At 40.9% G+C, this 19,561-nt stretch overlaps 1 protein-coding gene across 1 annotated transcript; it reads left to right on the top strand.

The window, feature by feature from the left end:
- Positions 1 to 1,007: 1,007 nt before the first annotated feature.
- gucy1b1 (guanylate cyclase 1 soluble subunit beta 1) lies at positions 1,008 to 14,387 on the top strand. Its single transcript, XM_083533180.1, has 13 exons — positions 1,008 to 1,215; positions 1,517 to 1,590; positions 3,405 to 3,505; positions 4,326 to 4,444; positions 4,745 to 4,942; positions 7,010 to 7,240; positions 7,522 to 7,638; positions 8,086 to 8,219; positions 8,324 to 8,521; positions 10,416 to 10,653; positions 12,070 to 12,210; positions 12,748 to 12,902; positions 13,666 to 14,387. Exons 1-13 carry the CDS (start codon positions 1,213 to 1,215, stop codon positions 13,784 to 13,786), a joined length of 1,830 nt encoding a protein of 609 aa, XP_083389306.1. The 5' UTR covers positions 1,008 to 1,212; the 3' UTR covers positions 13,787 to 14,387.
- The last annotated feature ends 5,174 nt before the right edge of the window (positions 14,388 to 19,561 follow it).

Here is a 19,561-nt window from a genome sequence, read left to right as displayed (position 1 = left end):
GAGAAGGAAAGGATATGCTCATGATCCAGAACAGAACAGTAAATGGGTGAAGCCTGGTGGTGGTAGTGTTATGGAACAGTTTGGTGTCAGTAAGTCACCGGCTTCATGCACTTATTCCAAGTTAGAGATACACAGCTAAATAACTAGAGTTCTTTACATAAAGATAAAATTCTCCAGCACATTTAATTACCTAAAGATCGGACACAAGATTTGAAGTTGGTGAGGTTTCTCACTAGTGTTTTTCGGTATCAGGTCAGTATCAGGAAATGAGGCTGAAATCAAGATCTCTCATCTTCATCTTTTGATTTCAAACTAGAACGTGCTCAGTGTAAAACACTGCTGAGCTCCAGTGCATCAGTAATGTTCTTGACAGTAAAACCTTTACCTTCTCGAGGTTGCGTGTTTGGTGTAAGTGGTATAAAAGTGTTAGTCTGAGCAAATGTGTTATTTCAGATCAAACTGAAAACTGTGGGTATCAAACTGGTAGCCCTTTACATTAATCGGTACCCAAGAAGTAGCTCTCAGTTTCTAAAAGGTTGGTGACCCCTGAATTATTATATATGATATAATATATGATTTGATAATATATTAATTATATTATATTACATTATATTATTATATAATATATTATATTAATTATATTATATTATTATATGATTATATTATATTAATTATGGAGAAGCTGAAAGTTGTTATATGATATGATATATGATATTATATTAATTATATTATTATATGATATGATATTATAATAGATTATAGACAATATAAACATTCACGAATAAATGTATCCCCAATGTGGAGGATGAAGTTGGTGAGGAGGAAAATTCCTCATTCTAAATGCCCTGATTTTGAGATATTTTATATATTTAAATGTTTTAATGGAGATTCTAAAACAATTTTTATTACAAATAAAAAAAATCATGCGTTAATAAACATAAATCAACACCGTAACAAAAATCATGAAGAATAAACGAATGAAATCATGGGCGCCGTTGCGCGTCGTTGGTTTCGCGCATGCGCACTGAGTTCCGCATCACCGCTCCGTGGTGCTCCCGCGTCACTCCGATGATGAGCGCTGATTGGCTGCGCGGCCTGTCAATCACGAGGGTGCGCTTCGGCTCATGGTGGAGGAACCGCTGGAGATCTGCGGTTTTCATGGTTTAATTCTCCTGCTGCAGGAAACAGAGGAATGAAAGATCGGAGCCCATCATGGTGAGTAACAGCTTCAGATTTCACATCTGGAACGCTTTCTTTTATTCTTCTGCACAGCTCGCGTTTACATGCAGATGTGGTAGCGGTTAGAATAAAGAGTGTGTTATAAAGAGTGTGTTATAAAGAGTGTGTTACAGTGTAACGCTGATCACATCAACATATTCACCACCGCTCCACATCTCACACCACATCACCTCATCTTTATTCCTCTCTGTGGTGAGGATGATGATGATGATGATGATGAGGAGGAGGAGGATGAAGAAGATGATGAGGATGATTTTTTTCTTCTTTCTTTACTCAGTATGGATTTGTAAATCACGCACTGGAACTTCTGGTGTTGAGGAACTATGGTCCTGATGTGTGGGAGGACATCAAGTGAGTACAACATTCAATATTAAATCCAATCAAAGCAATGAATCAATAAAAGTCTGAAGGTCAGTAACGTTCTAAATACGTGTAGGTTTCCACCATAAACACCAACACGCTCATTACATATGTCTGGTCCTGAGGTTTCTCCTCACAGCTGCTGTGGAATCACCATTCTGAGCAGAAGTCTACACTGTGTGTGCTGTGTTTTTACACAAGGGTTTTGGAGGAAACCTGCTAAAGAGCATTCCTCACTCTGTTCATATCACTTCATAATCAGCTTCTTGAGTTTGAGATTTGGGAGACCTTGTGCTCCTGGGCTCCTCCACACTACTGGAGCTCCTCGATGTTCTGTAATGAACGGGTTTATTGGGGATTAGTTCTGTGCTGCATGGGAGCAACCATCTCCACATGACATCAGCTCCACGCTTTTTCCCACCACATTAGCTTTATTCTGCAGGGTCCAGATGTTCAGTGTCATGGACAGTCAAGTTCAACACACCCACACACACACACACACACACACACACACACACACACACACACACACACACACACACACACACACACAGTGGATTATGTTCTCCATCCTCCAGTGGTAGTTTTATGTTCTGGATTCACTTCCTGCTTCTGATTTTTTGGGATGGGGTTGATGTTGAGGTGTCGCTAGTTGTGGTTGGAGAAGCTCTGGGTTCTCAGTGAGGTTCTGATCAGGACTGTAGCTCTGATTCATGAGAACTGTGCTATTTTTGTGCTGTGGAGATCTTCCTGTGTGCTGAACGTTCAGTGTGTGGAGAACTTCCTGAGTGATGGAAGAGGAAACAGGAGGCAGGTGACAGTTTCTAACAAACAAAGGACAGCTTTATTTCCTCAAGGCCACTTTCACTTTTCAGCTTAAATACACACACACACACACACACACACACACACACACACACATACACACACACGCCTCTTCCTAGTTCCTTTCATTCTCTCCGTAACACTCTATAAACACACTCTGAACAGGTGTGTGATCTTTACCACTACTGAAGAACTAAAGTGTAGAATGTGTAGTAATTGTGTGTAATGGTGTTGAATAGTGTAGTAATGGTGTAGAATTCTATATAATGGTTTAGCAATGGTGGAGGAATGGTGTAGTAATGGTGTAAATGGTGTAGTAATTTTGTGTAATTGTGTAGAAATGGTGTAGTAATTGTGAAGAATGGTGTAGAATGCTGTAGTAATGGTGTAGCAATGGTGTAGAATGCTATAGTAATGGTGTAGAATGGTGTAGTAATGTTGTAGTAATGGTGTAGAATGGTGTAGTAATTGTGTGTAATTGTGTAGAATGATGTAGCAATGGTGTAGAATGCTGTAGTAATGATGTAGTAATGGTGTATAATGGTGTAGTAATGCTGTAGTAATGGTGTAGCAATGGTGTAGAATGGTGTAGTAATGGTGTAGAATGCTGTTGTATTGGTGTAGAATGGCATAGTAATTGTTTGTAATGGTGTAGTAATGGTGTAGAATGGTGAAGAATGCTGTAGTAATGGTGTAGTAATGCTGTAGAATGGTGTAGTAATTGTGTGTAATGCTGTTGAATTGTGTAGTAATGGTGTAGAATGGTGTAGTAACTTGTGTAGAATTGTGTACAATGGTGTCGTAATGGTGTAGCAATGGGTTATAATGGTGTAGTAATTGTGTGTAACGGTGTGGTAATGGTATAGTAATGGTGTAGCAATGGTGTAGAATTGTGAAGTAAAGGTGTTATAAAGGTGTAGAATGGTGTAGAATTGTGAAGTAATGGTGTAAAATGCTGTAGTAATGATGTTTTGTCTCAGGCGTGAGGCGCAGGTGGACGTGGAAGGACAGTTCCTGGTCAGAATCATCTATGAGGACGCCAAAACTTATGACCTGGTGGCTGCTGCAAGCAAAGTGCTGAGTAAGTACCACAACTACCAATAACTTCACAACCCTCCATCACCAACACTGCACAACTTACAACAAACACAACACTGCACCTCACCTCACAACACTGCACAACACCTCACAACAAACACAACACTGCACCTCACAACACAACACTGCACAACACCTCACAATAAACACAACACTGCACCTCACAACAAACACAACACTGCACAACACCTCACAACAAACACAACACTGCACCTCACAACACAACACTGCACAACACCTCACAATAAACACAACACTGCACCTCACAACACAACACTGCACAACACCTCACAATAAACACAACACTGCACCTCACAACACAACACTGCACAACACCTCACAATAAACACAACACTGCACCTCACAACACAACACTGCACAACACCTCACAATAAACACAACACTGCACCTCACAACACAACACTGCACAACACCTCACAACAAACACAACACTGCACCTCACAACACAACACTGCACAACACCTCACAACAAACACAACACTGCACCTCACAACACAACACTGCACAACACCTCACAACAAACACAACACTGCACCTCACAACACAACACTGCACAACACCTCACAACAAACACAACACTGCACCTCACAACACAACACTGCACCTTACAACACAACACTGCACAACACCTCACAACAAACACTTCACTGCACCTCACAACACAACACTGCACAACACCTCACAATAAACACAACACTGCACCTCACAACACAACACTGCACCTCACAACACAACACTGCTCAACTCGGATGATTGATGTGATTTGGTGTGATTTGGCTCAGAAATGCACGCCGGGGACATTCTCCAGATGTTTGGGAAGATGTTCTTCGAGTTCTGTCAGGAATCCGGCTATGACACGATCCTGCGTGTGTTGGGGTCAAACGTTCGGGAATTCCTGCAGGTCAGTAGCAGGTGTATACAGAGCATGGTCTGTGTGTGTGTGTGTGTGTGTGTGTGTGTGTGTCTGTGTCAGTGTGTGAATTTTTTTCCCACTGTATAATGTGTGCACACTAAAAAATGCCTTAGTTTGTATAAAGTATTGGCACCCCCTTCTATCCATCGCTGGAGAGGGGGGTGGGGGATTGTGTGTGTGTGTGTGTGTGTGTGTGTGTGAGGGGGGGGTGTCATTTTTTTCACACATGTATAAGGCTGGACTTATGGACCAGTACCAGTTTAACAACAAAATTTCCTTTTGTTCCAGAACCTTGATGCTCTTCATGACCACCTCGGCACCATCTACCCCGGCATGCGCGCTCCCTCGTTCCGCTGCACCGACGCCGAGAAGGGAAACAGCCTCATCCTGCATTATTACTCCGAGAGAGAGGGTCTGCAGGACATCGTCATCGGCATCATCAAGACCGTCGCCCAGCAGATCCACGGCACCGAGATTGACATGAAGGTTCTGCTCTGGTTCCGTATTCTCTCAGTCTTCTGACGCATTTCTGATCTCAGCCTTTAAAAAAGTTGTATTTTATAGGATGTGTGTTTTTCTGGAGATTGCACAGAGCTCACGTTTTCCTGATATCACTAACATGCTGATTACTGATAAATAATCCTGACACGTGATTCGGGTTGCCAAGTCTAAATAAGTGCATCTCAAAACCACCAGACAAGACCGGGTGTAGGAACAGGAGATGTTCTTGTGTTGTTCTTTCTTTGGGGAACGAGGTCACCATGGTGCGCACGCATTTCTGATTTCTGATCAGGATCTATATTACGGCTTTTTATCTTCATCTGGTCTAATCCTCATCCTCACTGTGTCTCCTCCTGGCTAGTGAGGGGGGGGGGGGGGGGCGGCTCACATCGCCATAGCAACCAAGCAAAAATATCTCTGTGATATAAATGGATATAAACAGAAATGTAAAGATTAAATCATTTATCAGGATGAGTTACTGTGACAACTCTAACACACACACACACACACACACACACACACACACACACACACACACACACACACTGCACTCTCCTCATGCCTGCTATACACTGTGTTTCCCAATAATTAGTGATAGGAGATAGGAGATGTGTGTGTGTGTGTGTGTGTGTGTGTGTGTGTGTGTGTGTGTGTGTGTGTGTGTGTGTGTGTGTGTGTGTGTGTGTGTGTGTGGTGATAAACAAGAGGATGAGGAAATTGAGAGATTGTTCTGCAGTCACATCATTTATTGTGCAAGAAAAAACCTAAATCATGCCTCAGACCCCATACTGCTTGTTTCACACACACTCACACACACACACACACACACACACACACACACACACACACACACACACACACACACACACACACATCTTGTTGTGAAATGAGGGAACAGAAAAGACAGAACCTCCATATATTACACTCCTGTGAGTGATAAAACATTAGCCACGGTTGTCATGGCGACTGCAGAGAGACGACATGCTGGACTGACGTCAGAGAAAATGGTCTGGATATGAGCAAACCACACACACACACACACACACACACACACACACACACACACACACACACACACACACACACACACAGGGGAGATATTTAGTGGTATATAAACATTTTACTCAAGCTACATTATCATCAAACATCCAATCATCCTATTCGATCTAATCCGATCTAATCATCACTCCACCACTGACAAACACAATCCCAGGAACTTTACTAAAAACCACCTGAGATTCTCTACATTACCATTACACTGTATCAGACTGGTTTAGATTAGATCGAATCAAATTAGATTAGATGGGATTAGATCAGATCAAATAGATTAGATCAGATTAGATCAAATCAAATCAGATCGGATTAGATTGGATCAGTTTCGATTAGCTCAAATCAAAATAGAACCAATAAGATTGGATCAGATCACATAGATTAGATCAGGATAGATCAAATCGGAATAGATCATCTTAAATTGAAGTACATCCAATAAGAAACAAACTAGATTATATCAGATTAGATCAAATCAGATTGGATTAGATTGGATCAGTTTCGATTAGATCAAATCAAAATAGAACGAAATAGAACACATTAGATTGGATCAGATCAGGTCATATAGATTAGATCAGGTTAGATCAAATTGAAATAGATCAGATCAGATTGGATTACATCCGATAAGAAACAGACTAGATTATATCAGATTAGATCGAATCAGATCGGATTAGATTGAATCAGTTTCGATTAGATCAAATAAAAATAGAACAAAATAGAACAAATTAGATCAGATTAGATCAGATCAGATTGTATCAGATCAGGTTGAATTAGATTGTGATAGGGTGGGATTAGATATGATTTGGTTCCTTGTAATTGTGAACACTTTTATTGTGTAACAAAAACATTATTCTTATTATTCTTATTCTTATTCTTATTATTATTATTATTATTATTATTATTATTACACACACACACACACACACACACACACACACACACACACACACACACACACACACACACACAGTGCTAAGACAGTTTGTTGTGTGGTTGAACATGCAGGTGATTCAGCAGAAGAGTGAGGAGTGTGATCACATTAAGTTCCTGATTGAGGAGAAGGACTCGGAGGAGGAGGAGTTTTATGAAGATCTGGATGGTTTCGAGGAGAACGGAACTCAGGAGACACGCATCAGTCCGTACACCTTCTGCAAGGCTTTCCCTTTCCACCTGATGTTCGATAAAGGCCTGGTCCTCACTCAGTGTGGAAACGCCATCTACAGGGTGCTGCCGCAGGTCAGGATCAAGTTTTCACAACCTTCAGGAGAATCAACTACATTTACTGAGTTAGACAATCATTCTACACACACACACACACACACACACACACACACACACACACACACACACACACACACACACCTCTGCAAAAGAAATGTGATAAAAACTAATATTTTATATATATTGTTATTATATATATTACACTATAGAGCTCACACACTGCCTGGTACTTATTTATTTAGAATTTATGAAAGTGTGTGTGTGTGTGTGTATATGTGTGTGTGTGTGTGTCACAGCTCCAGCCAGGTGTGTGTAGTTTGCCCTCTGTGTTCTCTCTGGTGCGGCCGCACATCGATTTCAGTTTCCATGGAATCCTGTCACACATAAACACCGTGTTTGTGCTCCGGAGTAAGGTGGGTGTGGCCTAGTATATGCAGGGCGTGGCCTATGCAACTTAGTTGGGTGTATGGCTAAGATCATGTAGGGGTGTGGCCTAAATCATGTTGGGGTGTGGCTTAGATCATGTATGGGGTGTGGCTTAGGTGTGGTTTAAATCGTGTAGGGGTGTGGCATAGATCATGTAGGGGTGTGTCCTAAATCATGTTGGGGGTGTGACCTAGACCGTAATGGGGGTGTGGCTTATATTGTATTGGGGTGTGGCTTAGATCATGTACAGGGTGTGGCTTAGATCATGTAGGGGTGTGGCTTAGATCATGTAGGGGTGTGTCTCGTACATTTAAAGTTTTCATCTACATTTCACATTGTGTCTGTTTGTGTGTGTGTGTGTGTGTGTGTGTGTGTGTGTGTGTGTGTGTGTGTGTGTGTGTGTGTGTGTGTGTGTGTGTGTGTGTGGCCTTTAGGAGGGTCTGCTGAATGTGGAAAGTGCTGAGTGTGAGGACGAGTTGACAGGAACAGAGATTAGCTGCCTCAGGCTTAAAGGCCAGATGATTTCTCTCCCTGAGACGGAGAACATCCTGTTCCTCTGCTCCCCCAGGTTCCATCTTCATTACAAAAGTAAATGCTCTTCATGATTGAGGGAGAATGTGGATGTGAGAGTTAACTGAAGTGTGTGTGTGTGTGTGTGTGTTTTGGTGTCAGTGTAATGAACCTGGATGATCTGACCAGGAGAGGACTATACCTGAGCGACATTCCTCTCCACGACGCCACGCGAGACCTGGTGCTTTTAGGAGAACAGTTCAGAGAGGAGTATAAGCTCACTCAGGAGCTGGAGATCCTCACCGATCGCCTGCAGCACACACTCAGAGCACTGGAGGACGAGAAGAAGAAGACAGACAGGTCAGTGCTTCACATCCTCAGCTTACTTTCAGGAGTAAAGATGTGTGTTTCACTGCACTGCTGAGATGAACACAGTCTTCAGGATAACAGCAGCAGCAACTCTACAGAACACCTGAGAGATTAAATACTACAGGAACACTGACAGAGGGAAGGTGGAAGGTCTATGGGTTGGGAGATGGTCTTCTGACCAGAAGTAAGAATGGCACTGAACCCTCACCAGCTCAGGTGTGTAACTGTATCTGCTCTGAATAAGGGTTTCAGCCTAATGCTGTCATTGTGAGAAGGTTCCTCTGACACACAGCGTGTTCTAAGATTTTTGTTGTAGATCTTGTTCTGGACGTGACAGATGGAGAGCGCTGTGAAATCCTGGACCATGCTTCTGTTGATCTTCAGTTACATATCTGTGTTTATTTACTTATTTTCCAAAATAACTGGAGTTACACATCTGGATCATTTGGGAGCAAATGCAGCTGCAGATGTTTTCTCAAGAAAATGGTCTTTCTTCTGCACATTGGAAATAAGCTTCTGGTTTCACTTTTTGAAGGAAAGCAGTCTGATTCACTTTGTGTGTGTGTGTGTGTGTGTGTGTGTGTGTGTGTGTGTGTGTGTGTGTGTGTGTGTGTGTGTGTGTGTGTGAAAGAGCCTTCAGAGCAGGAGAATGGAGACAGAAGCTGAAGGAATGTTTGAGTAACTAAAAGCTGATCTACTGTAGACCCAGGACGTGTAAAGGCTCCAGAGGAACGGGGAACACTGAGGGTGGAGACTGGTTTAGTGATTGGTTTGGAGAAAATAGCTTCTGACGAAAAGGAAGTTCTGGTGAAATTTCCTTCAAACACAGTATTCAAGAGAAATGAACAGAAGCCTCAAATCATCATCAACACCATCATCATCATCACATCTGGGGACAGGAGGGAAATATAATAGTAATGTCAGTTATGGTGTTTGGTGTGAAGATGGGAATGGAGAATCACGTGTATGAGGAGATGATGGTGTGTGAGGAGATGATGGAGTGTGAGGAACATACTCAGTCTGAGAAGGATCATTAGTGAAGATAATTAGGGCAGATGATGTGATGACACTTTTTTATATTTATTATATTTTATTTTCTCAGTTAATGATACATTTATAATTAATAATGGATCTAAACCCAGGATGATGTGATATCTTCACCTCCTCCTGCTTCCTGTCTTTTCCTATTTTCTTTCCTCATTCCTGAAGGAGAAGCTCTGCATCATTGATATTTATCACTTTATATATATATTTATATATGTATATACATATATATGAAGGATAGAACTGGTTTGGAGATGGTGTCTGGTGTCTGATTTGTATTCAGGAGAAGATGTGGATTGTTGATTTGGACCTGGTCTTCACTGCACGGAAAAATCCGCCTCATTATGTAACGCATTTCAGACTAACAAGCTGACCTGCGACGGTTTCCATAGCAACTTGTCCCCCGTATTTTAGATTTTTTTTTGATTATCATAAAGCGCTGATATACGTGGCGGTGTGTGACCACGGTGTAGAGAGAACGAGCCGAAGAACAGCAGGCTGGAGCTCCTCACCCTCACATGGCCAAACTCTGAGAAAAGCCTGAAGGATATTTCTGGAATAAATTCAACTCGTATCAGCTCGTGTGCATGAAGCAGATGTGAAGATAAACTTCAACAAACAACAATCTAACAGGATCATTAGGGTAATGAGATCTCGTCATCGAACCTAATTCGTTTTACCTTCTGAAGGTCCAGCCGTTACTTCATGTCCATGTTAGGAAATATAAACATCACCAAACATCAGCTCCCAAACTAAACATCTCAAATCCTAGTATTATGATGGAAACGAGATGGAATGGAGATCATTGCTTACCCTTCATCAAACTGTTTGTGTGTTGCAGGTTGTTGTACTCGGTTCTCCCGCCTTCGGTAGCCAACGAACTGAGACACAAACGTCCCGTTCCAGCAAAACGCTACGACAACGTCACCATCCTGTTCAGCGGCATCGTGGGATTCAACGCCTTCTGCAGCAAACACGCCTCAGCAGAGGGCGCCATCAAAATCGTCAACCTTCTCAACGACATCTACACCAAGTTTGACATTCTGACCGACTCACGCAAGAATCCCTACGTCTACAAGGTGAGTCATGAAACGTGATACGACCGCATCACACGAACACTACCGCACTTTTATCACCATTTACTCCAAACATCTTCAACGTCACTACAGGCCTGACTTCAGATCCCACGTCGATCTTACTATTTAACCACTTTTTAGTCACTATTTAACCAAATAAAACCTTCATTCATCAGCGTTCTACAAAGTTGTTCTTCAAAAATCCAATCAGAAATATCCCTTTTCTCCAAAGACTTCTCTTGATCTCAGGTGCTTCCTGTTTCCATTCTTTAGCATTAAAGATTCTACACTTGATTAAAGCTTGGACACAGTGAGCTGAACATCAAGCCATGAGGTTGAAGGAAATGTCTGTACATCTACAACACATCCATAGCAGGAAACTCTAAAGTGTTGACAGATTTGAAGGTCTTGAAGAACAAAATGAATTCAATCATTCTTAAAAACCTCCAAACTGAAATTAAGCAACAAAGAAGGAGCGGAAAAGATCCTGAAGGCCACAATGATGGAACTCCAGAACTTCGTTGTGGAGACGAGAGCCCTGCTACTAAAACCTAGTAAGAATGTAAGAATCGATGGAAGAATTTCCTCAGAAAAATTCAAAGCAACTGTCATTAGCGAAAAAGAAGGTCAACGATTTTCCAGAAGTGGATTCTAAATGATGCATGTGGAGAAAACCAGGTGGAGAATTTTCATCCCAGAGGTTCTGTTTGTGAGTTCAAGTATGATGCTGTGGAGAAGAACATATGATAGATGTTGAGGATGAAGGTGAGGAAGATCAACTTCTCAGAGCAGATAAAACACCTTTATTGACACCAGGAACACCAGGAATGATTCAGATTCTCTTCAGAAAAAAATGGAGCGAATGCACACAAATGGCTTGGATCCGTTTATGGGACTGATGTGTGGTAGAAAGCGAGACGTTGGTCCTCTGCACTGAAACCAGACTAGACAGTGGATTTGTTTGTACAGAATGATGGCCTCCTGATTTACGCTCCAACCTTTCAGACAGGAATGCGTTCGAAAGAAAAAGTCCTATTTAATTCGGACCCTGTAGGTGGTCCTGCAGCTTTACAGTCTCTGACGAACTTCACAATAAAGACGTGTTTGTGTGTTTAAAGTGTACGTCTGAAGTGCAGTGTGTGTGTGTGTGTGTGGGGGACGGGGGACAGGACGAACACTGAAGCTCCACTTAAACATCTCTATTCTCACTGAGTCAGGCCCATTCCAGTGTTACACACACACACACACACACACACACACACACACACACACACACACACACACACACACACACACACACACACACAGAGTTTATGAATTGGATCTGGATTTTCTTTCTTCATTGCATCTTCCATTCAGATCTATTTATTTATTTATTTATTTATTTGTTTGTTGGTTTGTACGTTTATTTTGTGGCAGGTGGAGACGGTTGGTGATAAGTACATGACGGTCAGTGGACTTCCAGAACCCTGCACTCATCACGCCAAGTCCATCTGCCACCTGGCACTGGACATGATGGAGATCGCAGGACAGGTGAAAGTGGACCAGGAACCTGTGCAGGTAGAAGGTCCATGTGTGACAGATGGCATGAGATGTTTCCAAAAAAAATCACAAAGGTTTCCTTCCTGTTGAAGCAGCTGAAGGTCTCTTGACCTTTCGTGTTGGAATGCGGTAGAATATAACTGGATTTAAAGCAGGAAAAATTGGACTTTGTGGGAATTTTATGAGGTCGTCTGAAGTTCAGGATGATAAATGATTTTTTATTAAATCCTCCCTGAACGCAGAGCCTTTAAAGGAAAATGTTCTCCAGGCTCCAGAGGAGTGTTTTACAGAAAAGCTACAAATTGTGTATAATGGAGTAAAATTGTTCTTCACCAGCACAGCAACCTGAGAGAGTTTCTAGGTAAGTTCTACAAGACTTTAGAGGTCTTGCTGGAGCTCGGTGTAGATCAGATCAGTTACATAACCTGAAAGAACACCAGAGCTGTGGGTTTATACTGAAAAGATCGCTGCGGTTAAACGTCACGTGAATTTAGAGCTAGCCTTCCTGCTGAGATTAGCTGTTAGCACATCTGTCCATCTGTTTGTGTTCCTCAGATCACCATCGGCATCCACACCGGAGAGGTGGTGACAGGGGTCATAGGTCAGAGGATGCCTCGCTACTGCCTGTTCGGTAACACGGTGAACCTGACGAGCCGCACGGAGACCACGGGCGAGAAAGGGAAGATAAACGTGTCCGAGTACACGTACAGGTCAGCACTGTTCACTCCTGAGCTCAGGCTCTACCTCGGTTCCTCGGGTTCCTACACCCCCACGCTAACAAGTCGCAAAACGACAAAAAAAATAAATACAGTTTTTACAATAAAAGAATCTAAAAAGTCTCCGCAAAAATGTTTCTTCATTTCTTCAAATGCAAATATAGACTTTCAACCAACAAAAATCCACAGAAGAAAGACATTGGTGCTGTAGGATTTACCAGGACCACAAAGAGCCACCAAAGAAACTGTGAGACTATGATGAAAGTAACCAACCAGGAGTGAGATATAAAAGAAAATGGAAGGCACTGAAAGGACCACTCTTAGCATGGAGAAAATGTGGCACCAAGGAGACACTGATGAAAGTTGAGAGATGAGAGGAGAAACTACAGGAAGTTCCGTCAGGTTCTGGTCTCTCCTTACATCGGACTACCATCTCCAGTGTTCTGTACAAGTCTGAGCTGTGGGGTAGGGGGCAAGAAGAACATACAAGTCTGAATTACACCAAAAGGTTCCTCCACAAACCATGTGGGAAAATGTGTTCTGGCCATGATTCATTAGCCAGCTAGCATTAGCATATTCGCACTGTTTGCTAAATCTTTGTTCAGTGAAGGTTACAGATCATATCAGGTCAATCTCCTGATGTTTCTTTTCTCCTGCGGAGACCACACTTCTTCTCACAATGGGATTACGCTTCGTGTAGATGTTGTTGTTCTGAATTGGTTCAGGTTTTATTGTATTGTTTGTTTTTTTTCCTCAGGTGTTTGCAGTCAGGGGAAAATGCTGACGCTCAGTTCCACCTGGAGTTCAGAGGACCCGTGACCATGAAGGGCAAAAAGGAGCCGATGAAGGTGTGGTTCCTGTCACGGAAAACGCTGTAGACCACCTGGATCAACATGAAGGCAATCATTTCGGTTCTTTCGGGTTAAAAAAAAAAAAAAGATGGCCGAGTAAATGACCGACGCTAAAATAAGAAGATTCGGTGTTGTAGCTAATCAGGAACATTAATGTACCACAGTTTCCCCACGCAAACCTTCAGCCAATTACTAGGTCCAACGTTCTGCCTATTTCCTTCATATCTGTGCAACTACCTGATCTCCATATAAAAGGTTTAATATAATATATAAAAAAGCCGTAGTTCATCAATGATTATTTCTCATTTCTCCTCCTGTGTGTAATTCACGAAAAAAGTGTAGAGCAGGAAGACGTTCCTCTGTTCATCTTCCAACTAATACTCTCTGAAATACATAATAAATTTGTTTAACACTTTAAAATGGTGTATATATAATATATAGACAGCCTTCATCTATTATTTTACAAAGTCTATCCAGAGTGTAGTCATCTACACACGTGTTCTTCACTGTGGAGTCTGACTGTACCGAGTGCTCGGTTTATGCTGAAATGTTTAGTCTGTATAATATATTGAATATTGAGACTTTTCAATACATTTCTGTATAAAAAATAAATAAATAAATAAATAAAGATAATCATGGTAAGAAAATATGTACCGTGTTTCTATTTTATTTAATAAACCAGGGGATATTAGGGGGATCCCATATCTCATTGGGACGCATCACGACCCTCCCACACGTACTGGTGAAGACACACACACGCTTTCATGTCTGCTATTAAAAAACTCTGCTCTTTACCTTACAACACTCTTTGTTGTTAAACTTGAACACTGTCTCCACCTGCTGTCACACATGTGATATTACAGTCTGAGTTTTCAGCTTTTCCCCCACAGAGAGGACGTGATGCTCTGAGTTACCAAAGGTTTTTGTAAAACCAGCATTACAGAGGATTACACTATTCACGTCAAAAGATGATGTCGTGAGTTTAAATCCCAGCCACACCAAGTGGGCACTTTTGGGTCCCTGAACAAGGCCCTTTAACTCCATATCTATCTGACAGTGTCCATGTGAACAAAACAGAACATGCTCTAGAACATTGAGCATTTTTTCTCTAAAACGACTAAATAAATGACAGAATCAATACAAACACAAACAGTTACTCTCGGTATTATTTACTGAGCCCGTCATTACAGCAGACACCGAACCCCTCACTGAACCCAAAGCTGAATCCAAGAAACATGTTTGGAAATGAACATTAGAAGGTTCCTCAACCTGGGAGAATGTGTACTATCGGAGGCTTGGCGTTTTTGAGTTTCTTCTGTCCGACACTTTATGTAAATCACGACTTTGTCAACTTTAATCCTTGAAAAAACTACTTTTCCTATTCAAAGTGTAAATATTTTAGTTAAATTGGTTTGGCTTCACATTCATGCAGTTGAAGGCCAAGTGTGAATATGGCGACACCCTGTTAGACACGGTGAGTGATTTTCTTGCTCTAAGATAAATGTTGGTCCAAATCTCAGAGCAGCTTTAATATAAGTGTTCATTATTATTGTTCCAGTCAACACAAAGAAAACATGGCTGCATGAAGGCACAGACCAGAGCAGTAACAATAACAGGTCATTAGTGTTCTGATTAATGTGAACAGAATAATTCAATTCAATTTCTTCAAAAAATATTTTTCCAAAGCAACCATCAGACCACATTGATGGATCTGTTTACAAATCTTACATCAAATTTGTATGGAAAACAGGTTCAGCTGACTGTTAATTCATCTCAAATCTCAGGATTAGCCACCCTGAAAATGACAACCATGCTAGCTCGAATTGTAAACTAGGTAGTATATTCCCTAACAATTGACAGTTGACATAAATAGCCATGTACTAATATGTGAATTAAATGTTACTTTATAAAAAATTTAAGTTAAGGCGTACACTAATTAAGAACTAACCTTATCTACACCATGAGTCACACGAATTCATGTGTGAACAACGGCTACCTTCAATAACATTTTACTATATGTTTGTTAATGAATGTATTAATGACCACTTTAGGTTAAGCTCAATGTAATTTGCTTTATGAGAAAGAATATGAATATAAAGTGCACTATTTAAAATACAATAAAAACACTGTTGGATGGTGCTGAATTTTCCTCCTCGTGTTACGCACAAAGGCACCACAATAGTTAATAATTTTCACCTGATTTATCAAATCTACCCACCGTGGGTGTGGCCTGGGCCCCAAGGCACTGCTTCATTTTCCTCATAAAATGTATTCATGAAGCAGATGTTACTTTCCAAACTACAAATCAGCCTACAGATGATGGTTTTCTCCTGCTTTACTGTGGCTAATCTGTGGACTGGTTTATTGTGTCAGTATCTAACAGTGGGCTGTTTCTACACTACACAATACACCATATCACGAGTAACGTCTCAAGTTTTGAACAACTTCCACAAAAAGAAAAAATGTAGAGTTATTAGATTCGATTCGATACATGTACAGAGCCAATGAAATGCAGTTAGCATCTAACCAGAAGTGGCTTATTTACAAAGATAAATAGGGTATGTTGTCAGTATACAGTACACAGGGATGAGGGTAATAATATATGGTATATATAGTAATATACTGAGAAAGGATTATGCGTAGACAGAATGTCAGAAGATAATATACTCACATGACGTAATAGTTATAAGCAAGTATGAATGTATGTATGATACAGTAAATACAGTATAAATAATGGTGGATAGTGGATAAGCATCGCAAAATACACAGAAAGTGACAATGCAGTATTGAATCAGCTGTTCAGTGCAGGAACAGCCACAGAAAAAGAGCTATACTTCAGTCTGTTTGTTCAGCTCTAAGGCACCTGTAGCGTCTCCCGGTGGGAGAAGGGTGAATAGTCCATGGTTGGGGTTGAAAGGTATCTTTGATGATGCCTCTCGCCCTTTGCAGACAGCGTTTACTGTAAATGTTCTCCAAAGTGGCCAGCTGAGGTATTAGAATTAGTGTAGGATTATTAAATCTTTTTAAACACCAGTCCATTAAGCTGCTTTCTCCATTTTACTGCAGTGGCGCCATGACCACGGACCATCGACTCAATCTGCAGAACAGAACAAGAGAATGATTAGTAACGAACGTTCCAAATTACAATAAGGCATACGGCTAATGTTTCACTCCGCAACGAAGACTCGGCTTATAGCTGCAGTACGGAGGAGCAAAATGTAGTATATCTGAATAGTGGAGGGTGAGACCCACCTTATCCAAGATGGCCGCCTTTACTGCAGGATCATCCACATCCTGATTGACTTGGATCTTCAGTTTAATAATTTGTATTTGTCCTGTGATTACTGGACACACACACACACACGCACTAAAATTTACATTTCAAATAAAATTTGATCTCATGTAATAAAAAGAAAAGACGCAAGTGCAGATAAATGTAATATAAAAGGTGTAAATGGTAGAACTAAAACTCTGAAATATTAACATGAGCAATGTAAAAGAATGTGGAAGACAACTCTCATGGATAGATAAATAAAATACAAGTGACCGATCAGGCATAACATTATGACATTATATCACTATAAGTGGTAAATTGAATAACACTGAATATCTCGTCATCATGGCACCTGTTAGTGGGTGGATTTATTTATTAGGACATTTTGTCCTCAAAGTTGACATTAGAAGCAGGAAAACAAATTGTGACGGCTAGAAAACTGGGTCAGAGCATCTCCATAACTGCAGCTCTTGTGGGATGTTTCTGTGTCTTCAGTGGTCAATATCTATCAAAAGTGCTCCGGGAGGTAACAGTGGTGAACAGGCGACAGGGTCAGTGATGTACATGGGGGAACTCAAATTGCTAAAGAAGGTAATGTTGTTAATGCTCGAATGGTCACGACTGTTTAGGCAGCAAAAAGGGGGACCAACAAGATTAGGCAGAAGTTCATGGTGTTATGCCTGATCGGAGTATATAATAAGAATAATATTTTCCGAATGGGATTTCTCTCACCTGCCTCACAGAAAAAAGGTTGCAAAACTGAGCACAGCCCATCAGCAGTCCCACCATTTGCAAACCAAACACAGTTTTCTTGTTGGAGAGCATTATCTGGTTGTCCAGCAAGCCAGGGAATAGAGGTGACGTTTGTCTGGTCTGACCACTTCCTGGTATCTCTGAATAACCCAATCCAAGATGCTCCACTGACAGACAATGATTTCACAATGGAGTTTTCGCTTGAGTTTCTCACACTGGCCAGGTCTGTGTGATACTGCCGACAGTAACTCTGAGCATCGGACCATATCAATTTCAATTTGATAAAAATATATCTGCTGGTACCAGTGTAGCTTCCTGTAACCATTTCAAAACATTTATTAAATCCTTTTTGAATGAAAACATTTAAAGCTACAATAACTCTTTAATGTGAAAATGAACAAAGAACACTATTTCAACTGCTTTTATGTATAAATGGGATAACTGGTAAAAAATAAATATATAGAAGAACCTCCTGGAAGTGTGTGCATACTTTTTTTGTTTGTTTTGTAGCTGCCTAAATTGTACTTAAAAATAACTTTGGGGGTTTTAAATGTGTTAATATACACAATTCTGAAACCATAACCACCACCAACCCCTCTGATCCTCAGATAACTACAGGATAACTTCTTATTAATCTAAGAAAACTGAATCGTGCAGCAGAAACATCATGCTCCAGAGTATTCAAATTCAAACCAAGCAAAAAGAAACGTGATAAGATTTTCCAAAGCAGGAGGAAAAATAATTCAGTCGAAGACTAAGCAGTTTAAATAGAGCGGGACCCTGGAGCAACAGTTTAAAGCCCGTTCAAGACTCCGAACGTTCTTTTTTTTTAGAACTTTCGCTTGCTAATATTTATTTTACTTTAGAGAACAAAAAGATCTTGCTCCTTACCATTAAAGCAGATGAAGGTCATAAGTGTTGTACAGGAATTATCAAGCCAGCCATTCGGATTTACCACACCACAGCTTTGTTTTGCAAGCAGGTTGTCAGGATTTGGGGGATACCAATTGCTAAAACTTCCTAAAGGCTCATTTTCCATTGACCAGCGCCAGCTATTGACGTCGTTATAAAGTCCAATCCAAATGCTGTCAGCACAGTTTTGACTGTTTGCTATATCTTGAAGTTGGGTAATTTCATCAGGAGTTTCAAAAGTAGCCAAGTCAGTGTACATGGACCTGCAGTAAGTCCTCGCATCAGTCCATGTTTTTCCATTAAGGATCAGATGGTACTTACGATAGACATAATAGACGATGGGAAAAACTCCTGTGGAGCAAAGATTTAAATTGGTTCAAAAAGTATTTCGATTTGGATGTTCTAGGTAACACATTCGAAACAGCAGAACTTCCAGTGAAACATTCAGAAGCTTCAAATAAAACTACTGCTATTCACCCAATAGTTACTCATATTAGCAATAATGTAGTAACACATGGGTATATTTCAAACTCTCTTGCTCAAACATACATGCTTTTCCTTACCTGTGATAAACAGGAGTATGATCAGATGGTGTTGCATGGATTTGATCTTGAAGATCCCTCAGTCCCTCAGCAGCCCTAATAAATAGAGTAACCCTCCATTTAAACATTTTCTAATAAGGAGCATGCAGGAATGGAGGAAGTAAGTAGAAACAGTAGGGTGAAACATTACTCTAAGAATGACTGAAAGTAGTTTTAAATTACACGGACGCTAAAATGATGAGCTTTGATGCAGAATATTGAAAGATACCTGAAATTTGGGAAAAGCAAAATGCTGTGTGTGCTGGTGTCCCTCAGACAGAT

This window comes from Silurus aristotelis (assembly GCF_946808225.1).
Source record: "Silurus aristotelis genome assembly, chromosome: 27".
Classification (NCBI taxonomy): Eukaryota; Metazoa; Chordata; class Actinopteri; order Siluriformes; family Siluridae; genus Silurus; species Silurus aristotelis.
This window is presented reverse-complemented; position numbering and strand designations above follow the sequence as displayed.